Source organism: Symsagittifera roscoffensis, chromosome 2 (genome assembly GCF_963678635.1).
Source record: "Symsagittifera roscoffensis chromosome 2, txSymRosc1.1, whole genome shotgun sequence".
NCBI lineage: Eukaryota > Metazoa > Xenacoelomorpha > Acoela > Convolutidae > Symsagittifera > Symsagittifera roscoffensis.
In genome coordinates, this window is record NC_087063.1 from 56,352,640 (window position 1) to 56,366,063 (window position 13,424).

At 34.0% G+C, this 13,424-nt stretch overlaps 1 protein-coding gene across 1 annotated transcript in view; it reads right to left on the reverse strand.

The window, feature by feature from the left end:
* Positions 1 to 5,309: 5,309 nt before the first annotated feature.
* The window catches only part of LOC134839884 (UDP-glucose 4-epimerase-like), a 30,840-nt gene continuing 22,725 nt past the window's right edge, over positions 5,310 to 13,424 (reverse strand). The window contains exons 2-6 of the mRNA XM_063855512.1: positions 11,175 to 11,308; positions 10,673 to 10,838; positions 6,359 to 6,489; positions 5,509 to 5,524; positions 5,310 to 5,455 (exon numbers count right to left, since the gene is read on the reverse strand). Of these exons, the coding sequence (XP_063711582.1) occupies positions 5,310 to 5,455; positions 5,509 to 5,524; positions 6,359 to 6,489; positions 10,673 to 10,838; positions 11,175 to 11,308 (593 nt within the window). The remainder of the gene's footprint in view (positions 5,456 to 5,508; positions 5,525 to 6,358; positions 6,490 to 10,672; positions 10,839 to 11,174; positions 11,309 to 13,424) is intronic.

Here is a 13,424-nt window from a genome sequence, read left to right on the forward strand (position 1 = left end):
TAATCGATTATTTTTTCGTCTATATTTCGATACAATTTCAATCGATTATAGTTGATTATAATCCATTATTTATGTTCAAATTTCTATTTCGTTAGTTTTGCACAAAAATCCATTATAATCGATTATAATTGATTATAATCCCTTTTGTTTGTCCATTTTTGTCTTCACAGTTACATCTAAATTGCTTATACTTTATGCTTTATGTGGACGTTGATTTCTTTAAAAAATGAGAAAAATAGTTTTAAAATTTTCCAATTAATTCAAATTTTTAAGTTTTTTTGTCATTTCTTCCCCACTAGAGTTGTTTTGTGATGCATATTTTAGGCTTTTTTAAACACCAAAACATCAGAAAATTGATTTAGTTCCCTGATTGATTCGGAAAATTTATTTTTCATCTACCGCGAGAATCTTTCCACTCATATGAAAGAATCTATTATAATAGAAAACGTTGCTTAAATTTGTTACACATAATCTATTATAATGGCAATATTTTTGGCAAAATTTTCTCAATATAATCTGTTTTTATCCGAGAAACTTTGGTGCGGGTCCACCCCTACATTCATTTAGAATTACATTTTTTCAGCTCTGCTTGCAAAATTCTATCTATTCTGATTGGCTGAAAGTTCGAACTCAGAACCAACTTAACATCCTCCCCCCCCCCTAAATCGCTCCAGGGGGGATGCTGTTAATTTGGTCCTGCAACACCTTTTGCTGCATATGAAGCGTTGCGACACTTGCCCAGCGTTAAAAGTATTGCAGAGTCCTCTTAGCACTAAAACTACAAATGAGTTTTTGAATGTAAGGCATTGATTAGTTGGTTTTATTAATTATAAATATGGCTTAAAAACTTTCTACCAAAATAACATCATTCCCCGAAGTGATTTAAGGGGAGGATATTAACTTGGTTGAAAGCTGGAATTTTCTGCCAATCGGGAGATCTTAATTTGGTCTAGTTAGGGGAGAGGATGGTAACAAGGGTTGAACTCCATACACTGAAAATGCTTATCATACAATTCCATACAACAAAATTCATTGTCATACAAATCCATACATCATGTGTATGGAGAAAATGCTTGTCATACAATTTTCTTATTTTTTCGAAAACAATAGAAAAAAATAAACCATTTCCCCTAACTAGACCAAATTAAGATCTCCCGATTGGCAGAAAATTCCAGCTTTGAACCAAGTTAAAATCCTCCCCTTAAATTACTTCGGGGAATGATGTCATTTTGGTAGAAAAATTCTAAAACATATTTATAATTAATAAAACCAACTAATCAATGACTTACATTCAAGAACTCATTTGTAGTTTTAGTGCTAATCGGACACTGCAATACTTTTAACGCTGGGCGAGTGTCGCAACGCTTCATATGCAGCAAAAGGTGTTGCAGGACCAAATTAACAGCATCCCCCCTAGAGCGATTTAGGGGGAGAATGGATTAAGTTGGTTCTGAGTTCGAATTTTCAGCCAATCAGAATAGATAGAATTTTGCATGCAGAGCTGAAAAAATGTATTTTTATATGATTGTAATGGTGGACCCGCACCAAAGTTTCTCGGATAAAAACAGATTATATTGAGAAAATGTTGCCAAAAATATTGCCATTATAATAGAATATGTGTAACCAATTTAAGCAACATTTTCAATATAATAGATTCTTTCATATGAGCGGAAACATTCTCGCGGTAGATGAAAAATAAATTTTCCGAATCAATCATGAACCTAAATCAATTTTCTGATGTTTTGGTGTTTAAAAAAGCCCAAAAATATGAATCACAAATCAACTCTAGTGGGGAAGAATTGAAAAAAAAATTTATAAATTTGAAATAATTGGAAAATTTTAAAACTATTTTTCTCATTTTTAAAGAAAGCAACGTCCACATAAAGCATAAAATATAAGCAATTTAGATGTAACTGTGAAGACAAAAATGGACAAACAAAAGGGATTATAATCAATTATAATCAATTATAATGGATTTTTGTGCAAAACTAACGAAATACAAATTTGAATAAAAATAATGGTTTATAATCAACTATAATCGATTCAAATTGTATCGAAATTTAGACGAAAAAATAATGCATTATTATTGATTATAATAGATTATAATTAATAATAATTTGATTTTATAAAGAGAGATTATAATCAATTACTAATTGATTAAAATCCATTGTTTCTCAGTTTTAGTGAAACTGGTACTAAAATCGTAGTGTAATCGATTATTAACGCTTGAAACTGGATGCGGGATAGCAAAAGTAACAAACTTTTAAGGTTTGGCAAAATTTTTTAATGATGATTATTTGAAATTTTTGAATTTTCAAATTATCAGACATTGATCAAGGCATACATAAACTCGCCATACAAAAAAAATAGAAATTTTCAGCGTTTTTGAAAAAAAGTTAGGTGAAAAAAAGACAATTTTATCGTATCCAGGACTGCGTTATGCACACAAAAAACTAAACGTTGCATGCAAAAAAATTTTTCGAAAAATACTTCCGTACAAAATTCGATTTGCGGTTGAAAGAAAAAACAAAAAAAATTTCTGGGCAATTTTTCAAAATTACTAGAGAAAATTCTGTGTCGCCATCAAAAAATGCCAGTCATATAATTTCCATATATGGAAATTTTGTGGAAAGTATTTTTTTTTCAAAAAATTATTTTAAATCAGTTTTTTTGTCACCAGTCTGTTCAACTGTTCTGTTCTCAAAAAGATGCAGAAATGGTTTATTTTTTTCTATTGTTTTCGAAAAAATAAGAAAATTGTATGACAAGCATTTTCTCCATACACATGATGTATGGATTTGTATGACAATGAATTTTGTTGTATGGAATTGTATGATAAGCATTTTCAGTGTATGGAGTTCAACCCTTGTTACCATCCTCTCCCCTAACTAGACCAAATTAAGATCTCCCGATTGGCAGAAAATTCCAGCTTTCAACCAAGTTAATATCCTCCCCTTAAATCACTTCGGGGAATGATGTTATTTTGGTAGAAAGTTTTTAAGCCATATTTATAATTAATAAAACCAACTAATCAATGCCTTACATTCAAAAACTCATTTGTAGTTTTAGTGCTAAGAGGACTCTGCAATACTTTTAACGCTGGGCAAGTGTCGCAACGCTTCATATGCAGCAAAAGGTGTTGCAGGACCAAATTAACAGCATCCCCCCTGGAGCGATTTAGGGGGGGGGGGGAGGATGTTAAGTTGGTTCTGAGTTCGAACTTTCAGCCAATCAGAATAGATAGAATTTTGCAAGCAGAGCTGAAAAAATGTAATTCTAAATGAATGTAGGGGTGGACCCGCACCCAAAGTTTCTCGGATAAAAACAAGATTATATTGAGAAAATTTTGCCAAGAATATTGCCAATTATAATAGATTATGTGTAACAAATTTAAGCAACGTTTTCTATTATAATAGATTCTTTCATATGAGTGGAAAGATTCTCGCGGTAGATGAAAAATAAATTTCCGAATCAATCAGGGAACTAAATCAATTTTCTGATGTTTTGGTGTTTAAAAAAAGCCTAAAATATGCATCACAAAACAACTCTAGTGGGAAGAAATGGCAAAAAACTTAAAAATTTGAATTAATTGGAAAATTTTAAAACTATTTTTCTCATTTTTTAAAGAAATCAACGTCCACATAAAGCATAAAGTATAAGCAATTTAGATGTAACTGTGAAGACAAAAATGGACAAACAAAAGGGATTATAATCAATTATACTCGATTATAATGGATTTTTGTGCAAAACTAACGAAATAGAAATTTGAACATAAATAATGGATTATAATCAACTATAATCGATTGAAATTGTATCGAAATATAGACGAAAAAATAATCGATTATTATTGACTATAATAGATTATAAATTAATAATAATTTGATTTTATAAAGAGAGATTATAATCAATTTTTAATTGATTAAAATCGATTGTTTCTCAGTTTTAGTGAAACTGGTACTAAAATCGTAGTGTAATCGATTATTAACGCTTGAAACTGGGTGCGGGATAGCAAAAGTAACAACTTTTAAGGTTTGGCAAAATTTTCCAATGATGATTATTTTAAATTTTTGAATTTTCAAATTATCAGACTTTGATCAGGCATACATAAACTCGCCATACAAAAGAAATAGGAATTTTCAGCGTTTTTGAAGAAAAAAAATTAGGTGAAAAAAAGACAATATTATCGTATCCAGGACTGCGTTATACAGCAAAAAACTAAATTTTGCATGCAAAAAAAATTTTCGAAAAATATTTCCGTACGAAATTCGATTTGCGGTTGAAAAAAAAACGAAAAAATTTTGGGGCAATTTTTCAAAATTGCTTGAAAAAATTCTGTGTCGCCATCAAAAAATGCCAGTCATATAATTTCCATAAATTGAAATTTTGTGGAAAGTATTTTTTTTCTTCAAAAAATCAGTTTTTTTTTCACCAGTCTGTTCAACTGTTCTGTTCTCAAAAAGACGCAGAAATGGTTTTTTTTCTATTGTTTTCGAAAAAGTAAGAAAATTGTATGACAAGCATTTTCTCCATACACATGATGTATGGATTTGTATGATAATGAATTTTGTTGTATGGAATTGTATGATAAGCAATTTCAGTGTATGGAGGTCAACCCGGGTTACCATCCTCTCCCCTAACTAGGCCAAATTAAGATCTCCCGATTGGCAGAAAATTCCAGCTATGAACCAACTTAATATCCTCCCCTTAAATCACTTCGGGAATGATGTTATTTTGGTAGAAAGTTTCTAAGCCATATTTATAATTAATAAAACCAACTAATCAATGACTTACATTCGAAAACTCATTTGTAGTTTTAGTGCTAAGAGGACTCTGCAATACTTTTAACGCTGGGCGAGTGTCGCAACGCTTCATATGCAGCAAAAGGTGTTGCAGGACCAAATTAACAGCATCCCCCCTAGAGCGATTTAGGGGGGAGAATGGATTAAGTTGGTTCTGAGTTCGAACTTTCAGCCAATCAGAATAGATAGAATTTTGCATGCAGAGCTGAAAAAATGTAATTTAAAGTGAATGTAGGGGTGGACCCGCACCAAAGTTTCTCGGATAAAAACAGATTATATTGAGAAAATGTTGCCGAAAATATTGCCATTATAATAGATTATGTGTAACCAATTTAAGCAACATTTTCTATTATAATAGAAAGAAAATAGAAGAATAATTTTTTGATTCGACCACAAAATCGCCAGATAATAGATAATAATCGGAGAAACTTCGGCGCGGGGAAGATCTTAACTTTGGTCTATCGTGGGATGAGGATTGAGGACGATGTTAACTTGATCCGTGTTGCAATGTTATACTCGACTCACCGGGTTGGCCCGACAGCAGTCCTTGAGCATCTCTTCAATGAAGTACTTGGTTCTCCCATATGCACACGTGCAGTTGCCAGTCGGCTGCTCCTCAGTTATCGGCAGTTGTTCACACGGCACTGGCCCATACACTGTGCAAATGTACAAGTATAGTTGTAACCAATATCTGGAATATAGTTATTACCAATATCGTAAGCTGCCTACAAAATTGGCCTGATTACGAATTTACTATTATTATCATTATTATTGTTCCGACTTTTGTAACGAAAGTAATGGAATATTTGTGCTCGGGGTGGGTTTTTTTCTTCAGACAAATTTCGACTTTTTAATTAGGCATTTTTGACAGTTTTTTAATATCATTCAAAAGATATGGTTGTCCTGAGCTTAATATTGAAAAGATATTTCACCTGTGATTATTTTATTTTAAGTTATAGTGGTTTAAAGGTTACCATTTAGGCCAATTTGGGACATATATTTTGCGCTAATAACGCGTAAGCGGAGGTTTAATCCGGCTTAGAATTCGCTCCAAATTGGTTGAAGTAAGCTTATTTGCCATAATTGAGTTGTCACTAGGAGCGAAATCTATCACTTTGAATTTTATATGGTGTGCGGGGGGGGGATGATTTTCGCAAAAAATCTCTAATTAAAAAAAAATACTTTTTTTTGCATTAATTTTTTCATGTTATTAATGCTCCATAGACCTTAAAAGGCAGTCGGAACATTCAAGGCTTCGCCCTGATACGAGCAGTCAGTCTTGTTATGAGTACTAATAAAAAATTTGGTACAATAAGTTTTGTTTTTAAAGACAAGATAAAAAGTAACGGATCTACTTAACAATCCCCCCCCCAATGGTCTACTTGAGAATAGAAAGAAAATAGAAGAATAATTTTTTGATTCGACCACAAAATCGCCAGATAATAGATAATAATCGGAGAAACTTCGGCGCGGGGAAGATCTTAATTTTGGTCTATCGTGGGATGAGGATTGAGGACGATGTTAACTTGATCCATGTTGCAATGTTATACTCGACTCACCGGGTTGGCCCGACAGCAGTCCTTGAGCATCTCTTCAATGAAGTACTTGGTTCTCCCATATGCACACGTGCAGTTGCCAGTCGGCTGCTCCTCAGTTATCGGCAGTTGTTCACACGGCACTGGCCCATACACTGTGCAAATGTACAAGTATAGTTGTAACCAATATCTGGAATATAGTTATTACCAATATCGTAAGCTGCCTACAAAATTGGCCTGATTACGAATTTACTATTATTATCATTATTATTGTTCCGACTTTTGTAACGAAAGTAATGGAATATTTGTGCTCGGGGTGGGTTTTTTTCTTCAGACAAATTTCGACTTTTTAATTAGGCATTTTTGACAGTTTTTTAATATCATTCAAAAGATATGGTTGTCCTGAGCTTAATATTGAAAAGATATTTCACCTGTGATTATTTTATTTTAAGTTATAGTGGTTTAAAGGTTACCATTTAGGCCAATTTGGGACATATATTTTGCGCTAATAACGCGTAAGCGGAGGTTTAATCCGGCTTAGAATTCGCTCCAAATTGGTTGAAGTAAGCTTATTTGCCATAATTGAGTTGTCACTAGGAGCGAAATCTATCACTTTGAATTTTATATGGTGTGCGGGGGGGGGATGATTTTCGCAAAAAATCTCTAATTAAAAAAAAATACTTTTTTTTGCATTAATTTTTTCATGTTATTAATGCTCCATAGACCTTAAAAGGCAGTCGGAACATTCAAGGCTTCGCCCTGATACGAGCAGTCAGTCTTGTTATGAGTACTAATAAAAAATTTGGTACAATAAGTTTTGTTTTTAAAGACAAGATAAAAAGTAACGGATCTACTTAACAATCCCCCCCCCCCCCAATGGTCTACTTGAGAATCTCCACCCCTGTAAATAAATACAGCACATTAGCACCGAGCTTTCTTTTGAGAACCCTAATTTCTAAATTTGCTGCAATCTGATTGTCGAAAAATTGATCATTTTGATCTCGTTAACAATCTCACACCTTTCTTGAAAGGGGTGGAGATTGTTAAGTAGATCCAAAGTACCTACTTTACGTTTTCACTCATTGCAAAAGACTGTGCGTAAATATTGTAGAGATTATTTTAAAGTACCATTTTGATCGGAAGTTGAAGGCTATCTAGCTTGTTAAATAGTTCGCAAAGTTTAGAATTATTAACGACTACAATATGAATTTAGAGCTCTTATAGCCCAAAGCTGAAAATGTATTTTTACTTGGCGGCATCGACAAATCAAAAAGATGAATATTACTTAAAAAAAATAACGTGTCTGCTGCTTGTCTTAAAAATGATCAAGTTTAAATTCTTCCCCTTAAAAAAATCAAATGTAATCCTCCTCCTCGAGTGTACTATCACAGTATTTGTTTTTCTATTCCGCAAGCTGCTCTGGATTTCACAAACTTTGCAGCTTGAACTAGTCTTGGAGGGGGCGTCAACAGTGCCGAAGTACAACAAAGCCGAAAAAGGCGGGAAAATTTCAGAATAATTTACACGCAATTTCTAAAGAGCGGGAAACTACTGACGCTAATTATCAAAGAAAATCACTCCAATTTTGGCGCCAATTTGTCTGCAACTGCAAATTAAACAATTATTTTGGCGCCAAAACGTCTAAATTGCAAATTTTTTTGCTCAAAATTTTAAAGTTTTACTCAACATTGTTAACGATCGCTGTTTAATTTTTGATTGCTGCACTTAATATGTTGAAATTTATTCAAATTTTAGGCACTGTTGAAGAAAATTTTCATTTTCGGCACTGTTGAACAAAATTATCATTTTCGGCACTGTTGAACAAAGTTTTCATTCTCGGCACTGTTGTACTTCGGCACTGTTGTACTGCCCCTTCTCGCCCCTTATTAACCAATCAGTTATGTGAAATAAGCTCCCTTCTCACAATTTAGAACAATTTCTATGACGTATCAAATCTCCGCTTACGAATTTATAGCGCGAAATATATCGCGCGTTAATTGTCGCAGATTGGCCAAAATGGCAATTTTTAAACCTTTATAACATTACGAAAAATGATCACAAGTGAAATATATATATTTTTTTCAAATTGAGGCTCAAATTGAGAAACAATACCTTTTGAATGCTAATTCAAAAATCCATCAAAAATGGCTAAATAAAAATTGAAATCGAAACATGTTGTTAAAAAGTCGAAAAAAACCAGGGCACAATGTTCCCTTTCTGTACGTCGTTATGAAACCGGAACATTAATAGGCGTCTCTTTTGCTCTTTGGCAAAAATGTGAAGTACTTTTTTTTCTCTGATAATTTTTTCTCTTTTTCACTGGCGGTGGAACCCAGAAACAACTGAACAAAACATGATGTTGCTCCAAGACGGGGCAGTACAACAGTGCCGAAGTACAACAGTGCCGAAAATGAAAACTTTGTTCAACAGCGCCGAAAATGAAGATAGAGGTGGCCACTAGAGTTCTGAAATGCGCTCCCAAAAAACAAAGTTACAAAACGAACTTATCGAAAGGCAATTTATTGTAGGGCATTGTGCAGAATTCTGATGCAGCTAAAATTCGAAAAACAAAAAAGCGTTGCAAACTTTCGATAAGCAGTTTTAGCAGCACAGACATTCGACATTCAAAAAGTTGGGCAAAAATCCTATATCTACCGTTCGCTTAAAATATACTTAAAATATACCGCACTTGAGCCATCGTATTAAGATTCGCAAACAGAGGGTAGAATTCTATATGAAAATTAGAGCCAATGTGGCCTACGTAGCGCACCCACCCGTGACCAGAAACCGAGACTTCGCTAAATTGGAGTCAGTTAACAGAACTATGTCGCGTGTTTGAAATTCTAACGTCATATGATTATCTAGTTATCATATAAGTTCGGATGTTTGACACAGAGGATGTTTGTCATAGCGGGTGGATGTTTGCAACAATCACTGTATTCTTGTATTCTTTAGCCAATTTCTAACAAGACCGAATTTTGAGCAGATGTGAAGTTTTTCATTTTTTTCCTCGAGCTCTTTTTTGCGTTTTTTTTTCTGATCTTGTAAAAATTTTGCAGCATTTGAAACAAACTTGAATATGTAACAAAATATTCAATATTTTTCGCCGATTCGGCTAATTTGAATTCGACTTAAAATGGTGAATAAAAAATTTTGAGTTGAAACTACAATTTGATTGGCTAATTCTAGCAAATCAGATTGAAACATGGTAGTTTCATTTCAAGACGTTGAAATATTGATTTTTGGGCTGATGAAGAAGACCCCAGAAAAGACCCAGTTTTTCATATTTTTTTCTAAATGAAACTGCTGCTCGATTGTTTTGGCTCGTTATTCGTTAGCACTGTGTTTGTACACAGAAAAATGCTTATCATACAGTTTCATATATGAAGTCTATGGAAAAAAAGCTTTTCATACAATTTTCATGTATGAAAAATTTAAAATAGTCGTTTCGTCATAGAAAAAAAAACAAAATTTTCAAAAAATCACCAAAAAACGTGTCTGGGTAACTTTTAATAGATTTAAATAAGTATATCTATGATAGAGGGCTTATTGACAATCAAAAACATAGTTTTAATTTCGGTCAAAAAAGTGCTTATAAAAAAGTTTTCATATAAGAAAATTGTATGTTATGCATTTTTTTCATAAACAAATTTTAAAATTTGAGGTAAAAAATTTTAAATTCTTTTTTTGGCTGCAAATTTGCATTTGTGCTAAAATTTAAATTTTACGAAAACAAAAACTTGCATGCAAAATTTGACATTTTTGTGTTTATAACGTAGTCCAGGATGAGTTTCTCACCCAAAAAGTCAAAAATTACATCATTATATTTTTTTTTCGTAAACACGATTATTATCTTTTGTTTCATTTGCTAAGATAAAAATAAAACAGGCCTTTTTTCTCAATCATCATAATTTTCAAGCTAAAAATATCTAGCCATATTCAAAAAGTTATTTTTTTGGTATATGATTCCATGTGAAAAGTTATAATTAACTTTTATAGCTAAAACACCAAATGCAGTTTATGAGCGTGGTAACTGCCAGTTACACTCTGGGTTTTCTCATGACAAAAATTCCTTGGTTAGTGGTTCGGTTGAAACACGAAATTTCGAAACAAAAATTTTTAGATTTTCTTTTATGGAAAAAATGCTTATCATACAATTTCATAGTATGGAAAAAATGCTTATCATACAATTTCATATAAGAAAAAAATGCTTATTTTGGTATTTTCATACATACACTTTTACTCTATGAAATTGTATGAAAGAGTATGATAAGCATTTTTTTCATAGATGAAAATTGTATGATAAGCTTTTTTTGGTCAACGCGGGAAGTCACACACCTGTGGAACTGCTGGCGAATACGAAGTTGGTGACGCCAGTTTGGTCCATACATCTGAGCAGATTAGTGGCTATGCCCATGTTCACCTCGTAGTACTTCAGGGGATATTTCACGCTCTCCCCCACCGACTTCAGACCAGCTAGATGCATCACGCAGAAAAAATTGTGCTGCAACATTAACATACTCTGTTAAACAGATGCCTATAATGTTATAAAGTATACACAAAACTATCTTAAATAATCAAACATAGTTGTTATGTCGTCGCTTTTTTTCTTCACGTTCTGGTTTTACTTTTCATAGGGGGTTGTGCGCTGACTTAAACTAAATTTGAAATGGTTTTCAAGCTTTTAAAGTAGTTTTTTTGACGATATATTCATTCCAAAAGGTGCTCAAAAACGGCTTTTTGGTCTGTGTTTATTCGAAAGTCCCGACACTTTTTACTGTCTCGATTCTTAGAAAAAATAATTATTTTAGTTATTTTGTAATAACTGAGATGTTGTGACCTCTTGGAAAATTGTGAGTAGTTTATCTTTCTCCAGAATGTCCATCAGGTAGAAAGTGACTTCTTTTTTCTTCCCTGTCTTCCCATTGGCCAGCTTCTCAACTCGAATTAAACTCTCCGGTTTTTCAGCACCCTCTGAAAACAAAATCAAGGGTTTTAACCGGTAGCTTGACAAGTCAGTTGTAGTGTAAAAGTGGCTAGGAAAAAGACCAATTTTAACCTCCCCCTTTTTTGCGGTGTGCCGTTGCAAGGACCACTTTTAAACCCCAAAGGGGTTAAAACTCCTTTTTAACCCCCTTTTTCGGCCTGCTGTTGGAATGACCACTTTCGACCCCCAAAAGGGGTTAAAACTCCTACTTTTTCGGGCACACATGTTTAAAGGGGGTTAAAATTGGTTATTTTCCGGTGACTCTACGGAAACGGGAACGGAATTAAGTTTTGGTTGGTGCATGTTTTCCCTTGACTTTGACAGCTCAAATTTCACCGCACCGCGCGTTATATTAAGGATTAATATCTATAAATTGTATACACTTACCCGAAGGTTGATCTTGCAGAATGCAGACTCGAGTGGATAAAGAGGGAATAAAAATAAAGCAAAGAGGGAACTAAAAAACAAAGTTTGTATAAAAAAACCTCTTCTTTATAAGAAGAGGTGGGAGTAATGGAAACAGCTGGGCTGTGCATTAGCCCAAGCAGATCAGAAGCCCTGGATTCAATCAAGAACCCGAGGACGACTACGTCCCTGAGTTGCTCAGTGAGTAACTGCGACTCAGCTGACTCAGGGACACTAGTCCGGGGAAGAGGTTTCCTCTTAGCTCACTGGCGCGGTTTGAGGCAGAGCTCCTTCACCACCAGAGAGTCAGGATCAGCACCAGCCTTATATCCGACATGCATCCTCAATGTGACTGTTATATTGTGGATTATTTTGTGTGGAACTAGATTGAATTGGTAGTTTTATATTGTTGTTTTGATTACCCCCTCACGATTGGAGTTGATTTTTTTAGTTTTCGGTAAAAATAACAATTTTGAGAAGCTTTATATCCTGAATGAAAAGTACTATCAAGCTAATCATTTATAATCATAACTTATTCAGAACCGTCTAATAGTAAAACGCGTCGATTTAAGCACCGCCATTTGGATGGTCTTGTTTCTTCCGGCTCGCTTTCGTTTCGAGCCTCAATCTCCAAATAGAGGCAATTGTACGCTGCTATTTTTTAACCGCTTTGCCCACTTAGCTGGTCGACATCTGCCAAATCCTGTTCTAACTCTTAAGCAGTGTGTGTGGGATGATTGAAGCCCATATCTGGCGGTGTAAAAACATCCACGTTATATCCACCCTGCGCTTCTATAGCTGCAGCCAAATCCTCCTTTCCGTTATCGGTGGGAGTGACAACCACGTCTATGACGTATTCGCCCCAGTCCATGTTGCGCCCAATTTCTTTTATGAACATATCCTCACGCAAACGTTTATGTCCGAAAGGACTAGTAGTTACTCTGCCTGCATGTATATAGCTCTTATTGTCAAATGCGCCTAGGGAAATTTTGTTTGTTAGTATGGTTAGTAAATTGTGATTACAGGAACTTATCCGCATATTTTCTGACCGGGTCAGCGAATAGTAAGTCAAGGTTTGATTGTATTGATTATGGATTAGCTCCCGTTTTGTATATGTGAAGACACCCTCGGCGTTTCTTTTGTCATTTTCTACACAAAAAGACAACCAATTTCAATCAAGTTTTTGACAGTTTTTATGATTTTCCAGATAAACTCCCCCGCTACATAATCTTATGAATTGTCTTATTGCCCTTTTCTAAATTGTAATTGGAAACTAAAAAAGAAATTTACTGGAAAAAATAATGCTGTACAGTTTGAGTTTTATTTCGAAGTACTCCTGTATATTATCCCCAGCAAACTTGTCCTTGAGATTGAGGGTGAACCGCAAATTTTTGTTGTTGTAGAGGGGTTGGTGGCTGGTAGATTTGAAAAATCAAAATGATTACGCAGTTCATGGTTTTTCTCGATTTCCTTGTAGAGATCTTTGCTGCGGATTTCATAGAGGAATGAACCAGTGTCCGAATAAAAAAAAGTTGCGTCGAAAATTTTCTGGGTTGTGTTGTAATGACACTGGAACATGTAAAATTTTGCCATTTCTAATATCTTTCCACAGATAATTGTGAGCTTATTCTCTTTAATGTTCACAGGTTTTGAGGTTAAAGATACAAACGGTTGGGTCAATAATTTCTGCACTGCTAA